The sequence below is a fragment of the Crocodylus porosus genome, unplaced genomic scaffold (genome assembly GCF_001723895.1).
Source record: "Crocodylus porosus isolate Cpor-Errol unplaced genomic scaffold, CroPor_comp1, whole genome shotgun sequence".
Classification (NCBI taxonomy): Eukaryota; Metazoa; Chordata; order Crocodylia; family Crocodylidae; genus Crocodylus; species Crocodylus porosus.
Window position 1 is genome coordinate 4315387 of NW_017728913.1, and position 13148 is coordinate 4328534.

General features: G+C 42.5%; 1 protein-coding gene across 3 annotated transcripts in view; it reads right to left on the minus strand.

Moving 5' to 3' along the window:
* Positions 1-13148, minus strand: part of INPP4B (inositol polyphosphate-4-phosphatase type II B) — a 385552-nt gene that overhangs the window by 201036 nt on the left and 171368 nt on the right. For all 3 annotated transcript variants that reach the window (XM_019534402.1, XM_019534401.1, XM_019534403.1), the window contains exon 8: positions 1187-1298. In XM_019534402.1, the coding sequence (XP_019389947.1) occupies positions 1187-1298 (112 nt within the window). The remainder of the gene's footprint in view (positions 1-1186; positions 1299-13148) is intronic.

Sequence of the window (13148 nt, forward strand, 5' to 3'; positions counted from 1 at the left end):
TCTCAGCCGCTCCTCATATGACCTGCTCTCTTGACCTCTGATCATGCACATGACTCTCCTCTGGACTTTCTCGAGCTTCTCCACATACTTTTTAAAGTGTGGAGCCCAGAATTGGATGCAGTACTCCAGCTATGGCCTCGGCAAGGCTGAATAAAGTGGAAGAATGATATCTTGGGTCTTGTTTGAGATGCATCGGTAGATGCAAGCCAGGATTTTATTTGCTTTGCCAGCTGCAGCATCGCATTGGAGGCTCATATACATCTTGTGGTCAATCATGACCCCTAGGTCTCTTTCAGACATAGGGCTACTGAGTGAAGTACTGCCAAGCCGACAGGTATGATGTGGGGTCTTCCTCCTGAGGTAGAAGACCTTGCATGTCTCTATGTTGAAGGCCATCAGGTTTGTATCTGGCCACCTTCTGAGCCTATCTAGGTCGGCCTGAATCCCCAGGAGGTGGCAGCAAGGACTGTAGTTCATGTTGCATATTTTGTGCCAACTTCTATTAACAGAGCCAAATTCATGAAAAAGAAGCACATTTTGACTCTTCACATCATTTCCTGGCTGCTTTGGAAGCGAGTGAAAAAACTACCTGTTTACAATGGCTTAACATTTTAAAAGTGCTTTGGTATCTTTTGAGAAGAACAGTGTACAGAAACAGAAAGTGTATCATTAGAATTCAGACCTGTGGCCCACAGTTCTAAACATACAGAAGAAAAGTGGTAAAACCATTCATGATGCAGCCTCTTATTTCCAAACTTGCTTCTCTGAAAATGTGTTCCTGTGCTATTTCACAAGATGGTGACGTTCTCATTTGACTTGCCCTTTGCATGAAGATTTTAACAATATTAAAGTTTAATGCCTCTACCAAGTACGGCACAGGGAACTGAACTAGCTAAAGTACCTCATACAATATTGTGACAGTCTCAAGCAGTGGTTAATTGAGGGTAAAATGAATACTTTTGTTCTAAAAAAACCACATAAGGAAAAACTATGAGAACAGAATATGACTTGGAACAAATCTATTTTTAGTTTAGAAAGCAAACATTTTGCTTTATTCCAGAGAGGGTTTCTTTTTAGCTTTTTAAACAACACACATTTAAACCCCAGTGTGATATTAGTAATACAGGCATCTGGCACAGCTGATCGTTCTAATTTAATTTGTGCAGTGAGCTGATTGAGTTCCTACCTTTTGTCCCTGCACATCTGTTGTGATGTGGTCTGTTTCCCCATCCTCTATCTCTCCCATCTTCACAAAGCTGACTTCTATGGTACCCACTGTTTTTCCACCATCAGAAGTCCTGAAACCAAATATTAAGGAAAAAAAACCAAACATTCTTCAGAAGACTTTTCAATAATGATATTACTCAGTACATATTTACTCTTCTATTTTTTAGCTCTCTGAAACTCTTTTTCTACCACCATAAAGCAAATTATAAATTACTTGCATCTTCCTGCTTATACCAAGGATAACTTTGAATATATTCATTAAAACTAAGGAGGATGGAGGTAGTCCCCCCTGCCCTCATCTGCCATGGTGGGGAGGATACTCTAATAAATGTTCGCAGGATAAGAGGACTTTAAGAAAAAATGAAATACCCCTTTTGCCCAAATCCCTTTATAATCTACAACGCTATAGCATACATCAGTACCTGCTTCTAACATTATCTGTGAAGAGAGAACATTTTTAGTATATCACAAAATCTACTGCCAAACCAAATCAAAGAGTAAAACAAGTGTGAATACCCATTCTTTTGATTTCCTTGTCTAACTATTGCTAAGCAGCACTCCTCAACTGTCTGGGAAACACTGCTATTGTATCAGGTGAACAAGCAGAGAAAACACATTCCTTTTTACATTGATTTCATTATACTTGGAAAAAGTCTCCTTCAGTCAAAGAAATAAAGTTTAGATTCAGATTTCCAAATCTGTGATGGGATAACCTTGGTATTCATAGATTCCAGAGACTTGAAAACTTATATCCTTACAGAAGCTGAAGTACCTCCTCAAATCTTACTGACCCTAAAATACAGCTTAAGAAAGAGAGGTTGACAGGATTGTGAATGGAAAAAAAAAGAGGTGGAGATTACTGAAGAACTGGACTTTTAGGAGAGAAAGGATAGAAAGTAAAGGACTATTGCAGAAATAGGGGAGAGCAAGATAAAAGGCATAAAGTTGAGAGCAAGAAAAACAGATGAAAGGAGCTTTGTAGGGAGCTTAACAGATTGGGAGGAATATAAGAAATGGGGAGAGTGAGAGCAGAGAAGCATTTGGGGCATCAGGTATAATCTTATAAGTTAGGATGAGTACTTGAATGAAGGCATTGAGGAAAAGACTACACGGCTAGGAGAAAAATAGTGACCTCCAGAGTCAAGACAATACTTCATTTTTTTAAAGACAAAATATATTCCGTATTCCTGGGAGAATTTTTGTTCCAGGAAAACATCGCACTCCTCTTCTGCATCAAATCTTTTCTGCATCTTAAAACATTAGGTAAGTAATCTTCACGCCATTCCTATGACATAAGAAATAGCCTTATCTTCCACATATTACTAATAAGGAATCAGACCAAGAGAATACTAAGCAACTTTCCAAAGTAATATGGGTCTCAATTTCAATGATTTCACACGTCCTTACAAATCTCACACATGCTGGGTAGTCCTAGTGAAGTCTTACAATTATATGCTCATAGCTTTTCACAGTCAGGGCCTTTTCCACATTTCTAAATTGGAATATTTTCCACTTTCTGGAATAAATTTGCAAGTTGTCTACTTCTGTACTTAAAAATGTTTGCCTTTGGTCTCTATCACTATTCTCTAACATGGGAAACATTTAAATGTATTTATTTGACACTAAACAAACTGAATACTTTTTCAATATAAACCTTTGCAGACTTTACATAATTATCCACACTGTGCACTGGGGCTTTTTTTTTTTGTTTGGTTCAAAACAAGTTCACCAGTGATAAGACAATAAGTAAACCAACCAATAATACCACAGCAGGCCTCAATCAAATGACTCTATATGAACAAACAAGTCAATATAAAACAAAGGTGGAAATTATTAGTAAGCAATCATGTTTCTGTTACCAGAGGGTTTCCCTGACAAAAGTCCATAAGATTAATTTTTAAATTTATGATGAAAAAATAATTTATTTTCTTTTTAAATAACAAAATACCAAATGTGTGTAATGAATTAATGATAAGTCACTTCTTTTTCTGAATTACTACAGACCACTTCACTTGTTTGACCTATTATTTTTCTTTTTTTGTCTTTTCAGGTCATAATTGCCTTGAATAGGTCAGGCTATGTTAATACGTGGATAAATCACCCTGTGAGCAGCCAGTGAATATGCAATGCGAACAGCTATTTCCAGCTCACATATACCTTTAAAAATCCTGGTGCCATGGCAGATGTGCTGATAAAAGACCAGTATTTCACAAAAATTTAATACATTTTGATCAATATGCCAAACTTCTGCCTTATGGCCTGCTTGTCTTAAATATTTAACTAAAACCTGCAGTCAGTACTGGATTTAAATGGTTTCTGTTTTCAGGGCAAAAGTAAACCTGCAGGCATATTTGAGAATGTACTGGAAACAATAGAACTGAGTCTATTGTCACTTATACCACTATCAAACAAGTGAAAATGAAAATGAACGACAACTTAGGTTCACTTTGTAAATGAGCTGACAAGAGAATCATCCATGGTGCTACAATGGGAAACATGACCAAATAAATCAAAACTGAAATGGAAACATTTCTTACAAAGCACTTGCAAAATCCCTTTCCTCTCTCCCTCCCCTTGAATACTGGATTCCTCCTTTCAGCATCAATATCTATCTGATTACTCTAGCCATACACAGCCTGAAATATGTGCTTAATATAATTTATCTTTAATCTAACCTTTAAAATGGTTATTTCTTGAATATTTCCCACATCTTAATAAAATCTGCCATACTGCATGCCGAAACACAGATCTGTTCAAAACTGCAAAAGAAATATGCTCTATAACAGAATGAAACTAAAACATTGAGATCTTGTCTATGTTCTTATAGTCTTTCATTTCCCCACAGCAAAAAAAAAAAGAAAAAAAGGCTCTGGAATGTAACATAACAATATGAAACAAGGTTTATTTTTTAATGCTACAAGCATACAAATCAACAAAGAGTGTTCAGGGAGAAACCATCATTAGCTGTGTCAGACACTGTGAATTTAAAATACCATTGCTGTATAAGAGCCTTCAGACAATAGACATGCCATGCATTTAAAACTTGTGCAGACACAAATATCAAATTAAAATCTTGCACGAACTAGTAAAAGAAAAGAGAAATGAAGCAGTAAAAAAACAAACAAAAACAAGATCCTACTTAAATTTGGTTAAAACAATTGTCATTTGCTCTTGTGCTAATGAATATGGTGGGAGATCAGCGAACATGTCTGTCTACTTTATCCAATTTCTGGTAGTGTGCATGCATACACATTACCAGGGATCCAGGATTTCCATTTCCCATGGAAAAAATGTGGATTTTTTCCTTTCAACTGAGAAAAAAAAGTGGATTTTTCATTTTGAGGGAGAAACACAGATTTTCCACTTTTACAAAGAGCTCTCTGCAGGCTGGCAGAGTTTCAGCCTGCAAGAGCTTCTTGCAAAAAAGGCAGCAAACCCTAATCCCTGTTTTAAAAGGGAGGGAGAGGGGGAAAGGGCAGGGCCTGAGACTCTTGAGTCAGCCAGGGCCTGGCTCCACTACACTTTCCCTCCTCAAGCCTTTGGGGTAGGTGAAGCTTTCAGCAGGCTGAGAGCCAGCTGGGGGTTCTCTCCAGCAGGGCTAAGGAGGTAGGTAGGGGGCTGCAGGTCAGGAATGGGGGGCACTGGAAGGGCTGGGGGGGAGTTGAGTATGGGTGACAGCCAGGGCTGGTGGGTGGGTTGGAGGCTATAAGAAGAGCCATCAGGTGGGAGGCAGGGCAGGGGTGTGTAGGGGGAGGGCTGAAGGAGTGGGACAGTGCCTGTAGGTACTCTTAGGCCAACATGGGAGAACCCAGGCAGCATCCCTGCGCCCTGCCAGGGGTAGGACAGGCAGGGTCTTTTACTTGCATGCCTATCTGTGTTGAACAGCCAGGGCACCTGCCCTGCAATCCACTCCTACGAGAAGGTGGTGGTAGTCACAGTACAGTGCTGCAGCTCAAGGAACACTGTGGCATGCTGGAGGCTCGGGCAAGTGCCGAGCTGCTGCTGCCCTCCATGCGCCATCTGGCCAGGCAGAATGGCCCTCCATGTGGGACTTACAGCTCTCCAGTGGGAAACCACATGTGGAGGCAAGCCTGGCTCAGTGGCGCACAACTCTATGCCTCCATGTGCAGCTTCCCACTGGAGTGCTGGAAGCCCCACATGGAGGGCCGGCCCAGCCCAGCCTGATGGTGTGGGGACCAGAAGCCATGTGTCATTGGGCCAGGTGGGAAGCCACACACGGAAACACAGAGTCGTGCACCATCAGACTAGGTGGATTCCTGCTTGCTTCCATATGAGGCTTCCCACTGGAGTGCTGGAAGGCCCACATGGAGGCACAGAGCCCACCCAGACTGATGGCACGTGGCTCCCAGTCCATGTACCATTGGGCCAGGCCGGCCAACTCTGTGTTGGTTTGCTAAGATTTCACCCATTTTGTGTATACATATGTATGTGTGGTTGTAATACTCCTTCTGTTGTGGGAGTTTGCAGTACACATCTTCCATGTTTTCATAACTTGATTGTAAGCACCTGGGCGCATGGACTGTCTTCATATTGTATTTTGTCTTTATAAGCGTCTTGTAGGGCCTCAACAAGTAAGAACCATTCAAGTAATAATGAAGGAACAGTTGTCATGAGTGCAATAGGCAGTACACTAAACTTGGAAAATTCTCTCCCTCTCTACTTAGTAATGTGCAACAATCCTGTGTTTTTCTATTTAAAAACTGCAAATTCTCTGCTACCCCCTCTACAAATTCTGTGATTAAAAACCTAAAATTCATTATTAAAATTATGGATTAAAACCTCATTAGGTTCCCCACTCAGTTAACAGTTGAGTACTTGAGAGAGGTGGGCACATAATTATAGAAGCTTTAATTTTAAAGTAGTTCCATAACTACAAGATCAACCAAAATTCAGAAGTCATACTAGGTTCCCCAAATCATAAAAATCTCTTTACTTGTTCCCAATTCCTGTATCTTTTCCCTGACACCCTAAATTTGAAGTGTCAGGGAAAAGAAAGTGCCATGACTTAGAGCAACCTCCCCCACCCCCAACCCAACAAACGTTCACGGTTGGGTCAGGGGTGTGTGGGATTGAGCTCCACTTTGAAGCCAATTCAGGAGGAGCTGCCTGTCTGCAGCCTCTCTTCCTTAACCATGGCCTCCCTCCCTTCCTCCCAGCTCTGATGTTGTCTGCAGGATGAGAGTGGGTAGAAAGGAGGAGAGGCAGCTCCAGGCTGGAGTTTGTGTAGCCTCAGCTGGAGGAGGGGATGTGGATTGGAGTCCCACCACAAATCCCCCTTCAACTCAGGTTGGGCAAACCCCAGCCTGGAGCTCCGTCTCCATCCCTTCTCTCTCTCCCTTGCTGCAGACAACACCACGGGCACAGACAGACAGAAGTTAATGAAGGGGTTCCGTTTTGAAGAACCTTCATATGAACCCTCATTACACAAGGGTTAATGTGTCACACAACTGAACACTTTTAAAGCACTCTGCAGCCGTGTACTTCTGTCAGGGCACAGCTGTAGAGTGCCTTCAAGGGGCCAATAATTTGACAAATATCACTTGTGTCAGTGCCCACAGAGACTGCCTATGCCACTTGTGGCATGGGCGCCACAGGTTGGCCATCCTTGAACCAAGGCAACCTCACCTCTAGAAGTCTTAACTAAAGGTGTTTTAAACAGAAGTGATAACCATGGGAGACTAACTAATGTAAGATGCCCTAACTATAGCACATTTGACCGAGAGGAACTTACCAGAGTTATCCTTAGTTAAACTGCTTTTAAGTATTTAACAACAGGCTATTGTGCACATGTTGCCCACAGTATAAAATGCTTATAAAGAAAGATAACGTTTCCCAAGTAGTATAAAAAAACATACAAAACTTAGTTTCAAAATTCCAATAATGCAGCTGTGACCTCCCAGCACTTGATTAAAGCTGGTCCACTGCTATGGGAGTTGGTTTATGCATTCTAAACTGTTCTTTACTACAAAGGTTAAGGTTAAAGATCCACACAAGCTGAGCAGCCCCTTGGACTAGCATGGTTACAGCACACAAGGGAGTGATATGGTCAGCATCACAGCCAGCTGTCATCAATTCCCCAAATGGTTGGATATGCAATTATAGCTGGGTCAACTGCAGGCAGCCTTTGGCATAAGTCCAGTGCAGAGACTGAACTCATACTTTTGGAGCTGTGGCAAGATGCTTTGACTGATCTACCCCAGTCTTTATTACAGCAGTGTAAAAAATCAATAAAAACACTGAATGGAAAATGTTAATGAAAAATAAGAAACAGATACCTTGCATAATACGGTGGATACTAGGAACCCTGGGTCAGAAACTAATTTTGTTAACACTGGTCTAAATCTGAACCAATTATTCTGAGGACATACAGTAACTGTTTCTATACTAACTGTACCTAAGGGTACGGGGTAGACAGACTCATACTGTGAGATAAGCTAGACAGTATAATTATGGCACAGCTACTGTGGGGTAATGAGTTGTGTAAACACTTTTACCCCAAAGTAAATGTAAGGTTGTTTAAGCCATTCATTTGTAAGCTGCTTTGCATTTACCATGGGGAAAATGCATGCAATAGCCAGGTACCCCAACTGACACCCTGTAATTACATACAACAGCTTATCACACAGTTAGGTATCTATGTAGCCTTAAGGTGGGGAACATTGATCTGATTTATTTAACTAAACTGTTGCAACTCTGCATGTGGACAGAGGAAGCTAAACTGATAGAAAATCCTACTTGATGCAGCTTAAGAAAGTCCACAACAAAAGGTTTCACCGCTTTAACTAAGGCTATGTACAGACATTACAGGTGAGGGGGAGATTAGACTGCATTAAAAATGGCTGCCTGGACTAAATTACTTCACCCAGGTGAGGACCTTATACTAATTAGGTAGCTATAAGCGTGAACTGTACAGTAGTTCAGGACAGTTAGATTAGTCTAAAAATGGCTGACCTGATCTAAGTCAACCCTACTGTGGAGGTATACTTTGGATTGGGTCACTCAATTTTGATCTAAAACTTCTGTACAGTTCCTAGCACAGCCCCAGGGCTTCATTTTTCCTACCTCCTCCCTGGCACAGGACTATTTTTAGTCTTTTTCCCCTCCCCCACAACTCCCAGATGGGCAATGCAGGATACAGGGAGGTCCAGGGGAAAAGGACTTGGTAGTGGGGGTCTACTACAGACCTCCTCATCAGGACGACAAGCTAGACCTGGTATTTCTCCAGGCAGCTCTCAGAGGCCATTCAGACAAGAGGTGGTGGTCATGGGGGACTTAAATTACCTGGACATCTGGTGGGAGGAGCAGACGGCCAAAACAAACTGCTCATGAAGGTTCTTCAACTGCGTGCAGGACCTCCACCTAACCCAGGAGGTGACCAGTCCCACCAGGGGTAATGCCCTGCTAAGACCTGGTCTTAGCAACAGGGGATGATTTTGTGGGTAACCTCTGAGTGCACAGTAACCTGGGAGATCATGACCATCATTTGGTCGAATTCACAATTCAGCGAAGGGTGGGGAAGATAACCAGCAAGGCTAAAGTGTTAGACTTCAGAAAGGCAAATTTTAGTAAACTTAGAAGGCTAGTTAGTGAGGTGGCTGAATTCAAGAGCATCAAGCTTATGGGGGTCCAGGAGGGTTGGCGGTTTCTCAAGGGAGTGATCCTTGGTGCACAAAAGGAGACTATTCCATTACACAGGAAAGGGGGCAAGGGGACAAAAAATCCCCCTTGGCTGAACAGGGAACTCCAGAAAATACTGGGGGCAAAGACAGATTTATAGGCAGTGGAAGCAGCGACCAGCCACCAAGGAGGCACACTATTGCAGGGAATCAGTTAGGCAGGCCAAGGCAGGACTGGAGCTTAGGCTGGCTACAACCATCAAGGACAATAAAAAGTTCTTCTGCAGATATATAGTGAGCAAAAGGAAGGCACAGTGTATCATAGGGCCCCTGCAGAACAATGTCATAGCTGAGCCGCCAGCATGGCTGTTTGAGCACTCATGGTGCTCTGGCCAGGTCCCTGAGGACTGGAAAAGGGCCAACATGGTGCCCATTTTTGAGAAGGGCCCATTTTTGAGAAGGGATGAGCCTGGTAACTTTAGGCCAGTCAGTCTTACCTCTATCCTTGGGAAAATCTTACCTCTATCCTTGGGAAAATAGTGGGAAAAAATCATTAAAGAGAGCATTTGTGAAGACCCAGCAGGGGAATTGATACTGAAAGGAAACCAGTACTGGTTTGTCACAGGTAGATCCTGCCTGACAAACTTCATAGCCTTTTACAACCTGCTAACACACTGCCTTGATGCTCGAGCTGAGGCAGATGTAATCTACCTGGACTTTAAGAAGGCCTTCAATACAGTTTTGCATGCTATTCTAATATGGAAGCTAGCAGGCTGTGGAGTGGATACTTACACAGTCAGGTGGGTGGCAAACTGGCTTAGGGACCACACTCAGAGAGTGGTGGTAGATGGATTGTCTTCGACCTGAAAGGAGGTCGGCAGTGGTGTCCCACAGGGTTCGGTCCTTGGACTGGTGTTATTAAATATCTTCAGCAGCGATTTGGATGAGGGTGTGGAGAGCACCCTGTCCAAGTTCACAGATGACACCAAGTTATGGGGCAAAGTTAACACACCGGAGAGCAGGGAGCAGATACAGGCCAATCTGGACAGGTTGGAGCAATGGGCAGAATGAAACAGGATGCAATTCTACAAAGACAAATACAAGGTACTCCACCTAGGGAGGAGGGATCCCCTGCACACCTATAGGATGGGGGATGACCTCCTCAGCAGCTCAGCGGCTGAAAGGGATCTTGGAGTCATAGTTGACTCTAAGATGAACATGAGCCGGCAGTGTAACGAAGCCATCAACAAAGCCAGTTGCACCTTGTCGTGCATTAGCAGATGCATGACCAACAGATCAAGGGAGGTGATGCTCCCCCTCTATGCAGCATTGGTCAGGCTGCAGTTGGAGTACTGTGTCCAGTTCTGGGCGCCGCACTTCAAGAGGGATGCGGAGAATCTGGAGAGGGTCCAGAGGAGGGCCACTCATGTGACTAGTGGCCTCTGTGCAAGACCCTATGAGGGGAGATTGAGGGATCTGGATCTCTTCAGCCTTCACAAGAGATGTCTAAGGGGAGACCTTGTAGCAGCCTGTAAGTTTATCAAGGAAGGACAACAGAGAGTTGGAGATGTGCTATTTACCAGGTACTCCTAGGAGGAACTGGGAAAAATGGGTATAAACTAGTGGAGAGTAGATTCAGGTTAGGAAGAAATTTTTACAGTAAGGGTGGCCAGAATCTGGAACGGGCTGCCAAGAGAGGTGATGCTATCACCTAACCTGGAGGTCTTCAAGAGGAGACTAGACAGGCACCTTGCTGGGGTCATTGGACCTTGATCCTTTTTCTGCCTGGGGCAGGGGGTTGGACATGATGATCCTTTGGGGTCCCTTCCGACTCCAAAATCTATGAATGCCTCCCCCTGCCCACCAAACCCCTCCATGCCACAAGCTGCTCCCAGTGCCAGTTTTACCAGCATCTGCCAGTGCCAGAAGCCAAACAAATAAGCTGGGTAGGGAGACAGGTGGGGGGGTGAGGTGGGAGTTCATCTGCGGGTGGAGGGGGGCTCTGGGGGCTAAAATCTGCCCCTAGTTCTGGAGGTTGGGGGAGAGAACTCCTCATCCCCACCATGGACTCCATAAGCCCCCCTGATCCCATCAAACTATTTCACCTCATTAAGTTGAAAGATTTGTATAATTTTAATGAATGTAATTAAAGAACTAGTATTTTTACAGTAACATCAGGAATCATCAAGTTATCACCTTAAGTTGAAAAGTAACAATATTAATCAGGACAGGATCTGGCCTCAGATGGACAAAATACTAAGTTCTCCAATTCTTTTTTTCTTATGAATGTGTTCCTAAAGGTATATACAGGCAGTCCTTGACTTAGAATGTTTTGAGTTACAATAAACAGCACTTACAATGTTTATAAATTGACACCGTTTCGATTTTCTGACATCGGTTTCGACTTTACAATGCTTAATCTGATCACACACCAGCGAACAATGCCACGCAAGCAAATAAGCTCACTGTATCACTCATCTGCCTGGAGAGCATTTGTCCAGACTTCCTTGGACACTTTCTTAAGAAAGCAGACAAGACTCCAGAAAAACCTGCAGCCAAGACTCCTGAGAAGACTCCAGACAACAACCCTTCAAAAAGTCCAACCAAGAACCTTTCAAAAAGTCCAGCAAAGTCACCTCAAAGAAGTCCTTCCAAATTGATACAATTGCTATTTACAATATAAATACATTAATGTAGCTATATTACTCATCTATAATTGATCGAGTACAACATTCTGGGTTATTTTTGGTGAAAATAGGGTATCGAGCCTTGGTTCAGGAAATCCCCCATTTAAAACATTGTCCCTATGGGAAAATCAGTTCCGAGTTACAACATTTCAACCTAAGACACAGTTATCAGGAACCAATTATGTTGTAAGTCTGAGTACTGCCTGTACAGTAAAACCAGGACAGTCTCAATATAGACGTTAATTAAGGCAACAGAAACAAAATATTTTTTCTACAGTGTTAGAGACTGGTGTATTTCTTTGTGTGTTCCTGATTTTGATTAGCATAAGGAAATACAGTTATGCCATACAATACAATACAAGTTGTTGTTTTTTACTTCCTAAGTGTAAGAGCTTGTCTACAAGGGGAAGATACCAAGAAAAGTGTGAATATAAAGCACTCTAGTCTCTCTGTAATAACTGCATGGTAAGAATATCCCCATCTAGACATGCGCTAAGTGAAACTCTCCTAGGAACAATATAAAAGGTGGGGATTCTAGCAGGAGGGGAAGGTAACCACTGGTCATTTTCTATTCCCTCTACTCTCAGACATGCATAGTACAATGAGCTCCCCCCTTTCTCCCCTTCTGTGCTGTGAAGGGCAGTTATAGAAATTCCTCATCTCTTTTTCCTTTTTCAGGCTGCATGTTGCTGCAGGAGAGGACCTGAGAAGCCATTCTATTGCTCACAGGGTTAGGATCTAAGAACATGTGTGTTTTGAGATTCTTTAGTTGTAGATCTTTAAAAACCATGTCCATCCCTACAGATGACGAGTGAGACAGAAAATAACACCTGCTACTCCTGTTTCACAACTACAATTAAAAGGACAAGTTATATAAAAATTACTTTTGGACACTAATGTGCACACTTTGCTTGCCTTACCTCACAAAAGGGTCTATGACTGTATGGTGGAATTTTTCCCCCATTGAAAAATGTTCCTAATGAACAGATCACATTTGGAGATCTCTCTCTAAAAGGAAAATGGTTAGAGATATTTCCCCATCTTTAAATTAAAGCCTATTAGTTCTGGCAATCATTGGAAACTCTACACTAATCTCACTAGTCACAGTTCCATAAGGAATATTACAAATTCATAAGGAATATTACAAATTCAAGAGTTATTTACCAGACTCTGAGAAGGACAGAAGACCTGCTTGGCAGGGAATGAGGCAGCTTGGGGGCTCTAATTCTCTGCTCATCTCCATACCATGCATGGTTTTAGTTCGTGTTAGACAGCCAGCTGGGTATGCCAGTGCACCATCACAGCTGAGTACGAGGACACAAGAACAGGTTCTGCCTTTTAGAGAAATGGGTTTCTCCTCCTTTTGTGCTATCCCCTCTGCTCCTCACAAGTAAAAGAAAGGTGTGTGGCTATGATCCTGCCTCATTAATAACTTTCAAAATAAGATTTAAAATCTACTGCATTTTGGTCTTGAAGACCTTATATTAGGAATGGCACTGCAAATAATGCATAGGAAAACACAAGTATGAAAACCTTTGAAATTACACTGACGTATTACAGAGAAGGACAAATCAAGCCTCCAATGCAGTGAACGTGT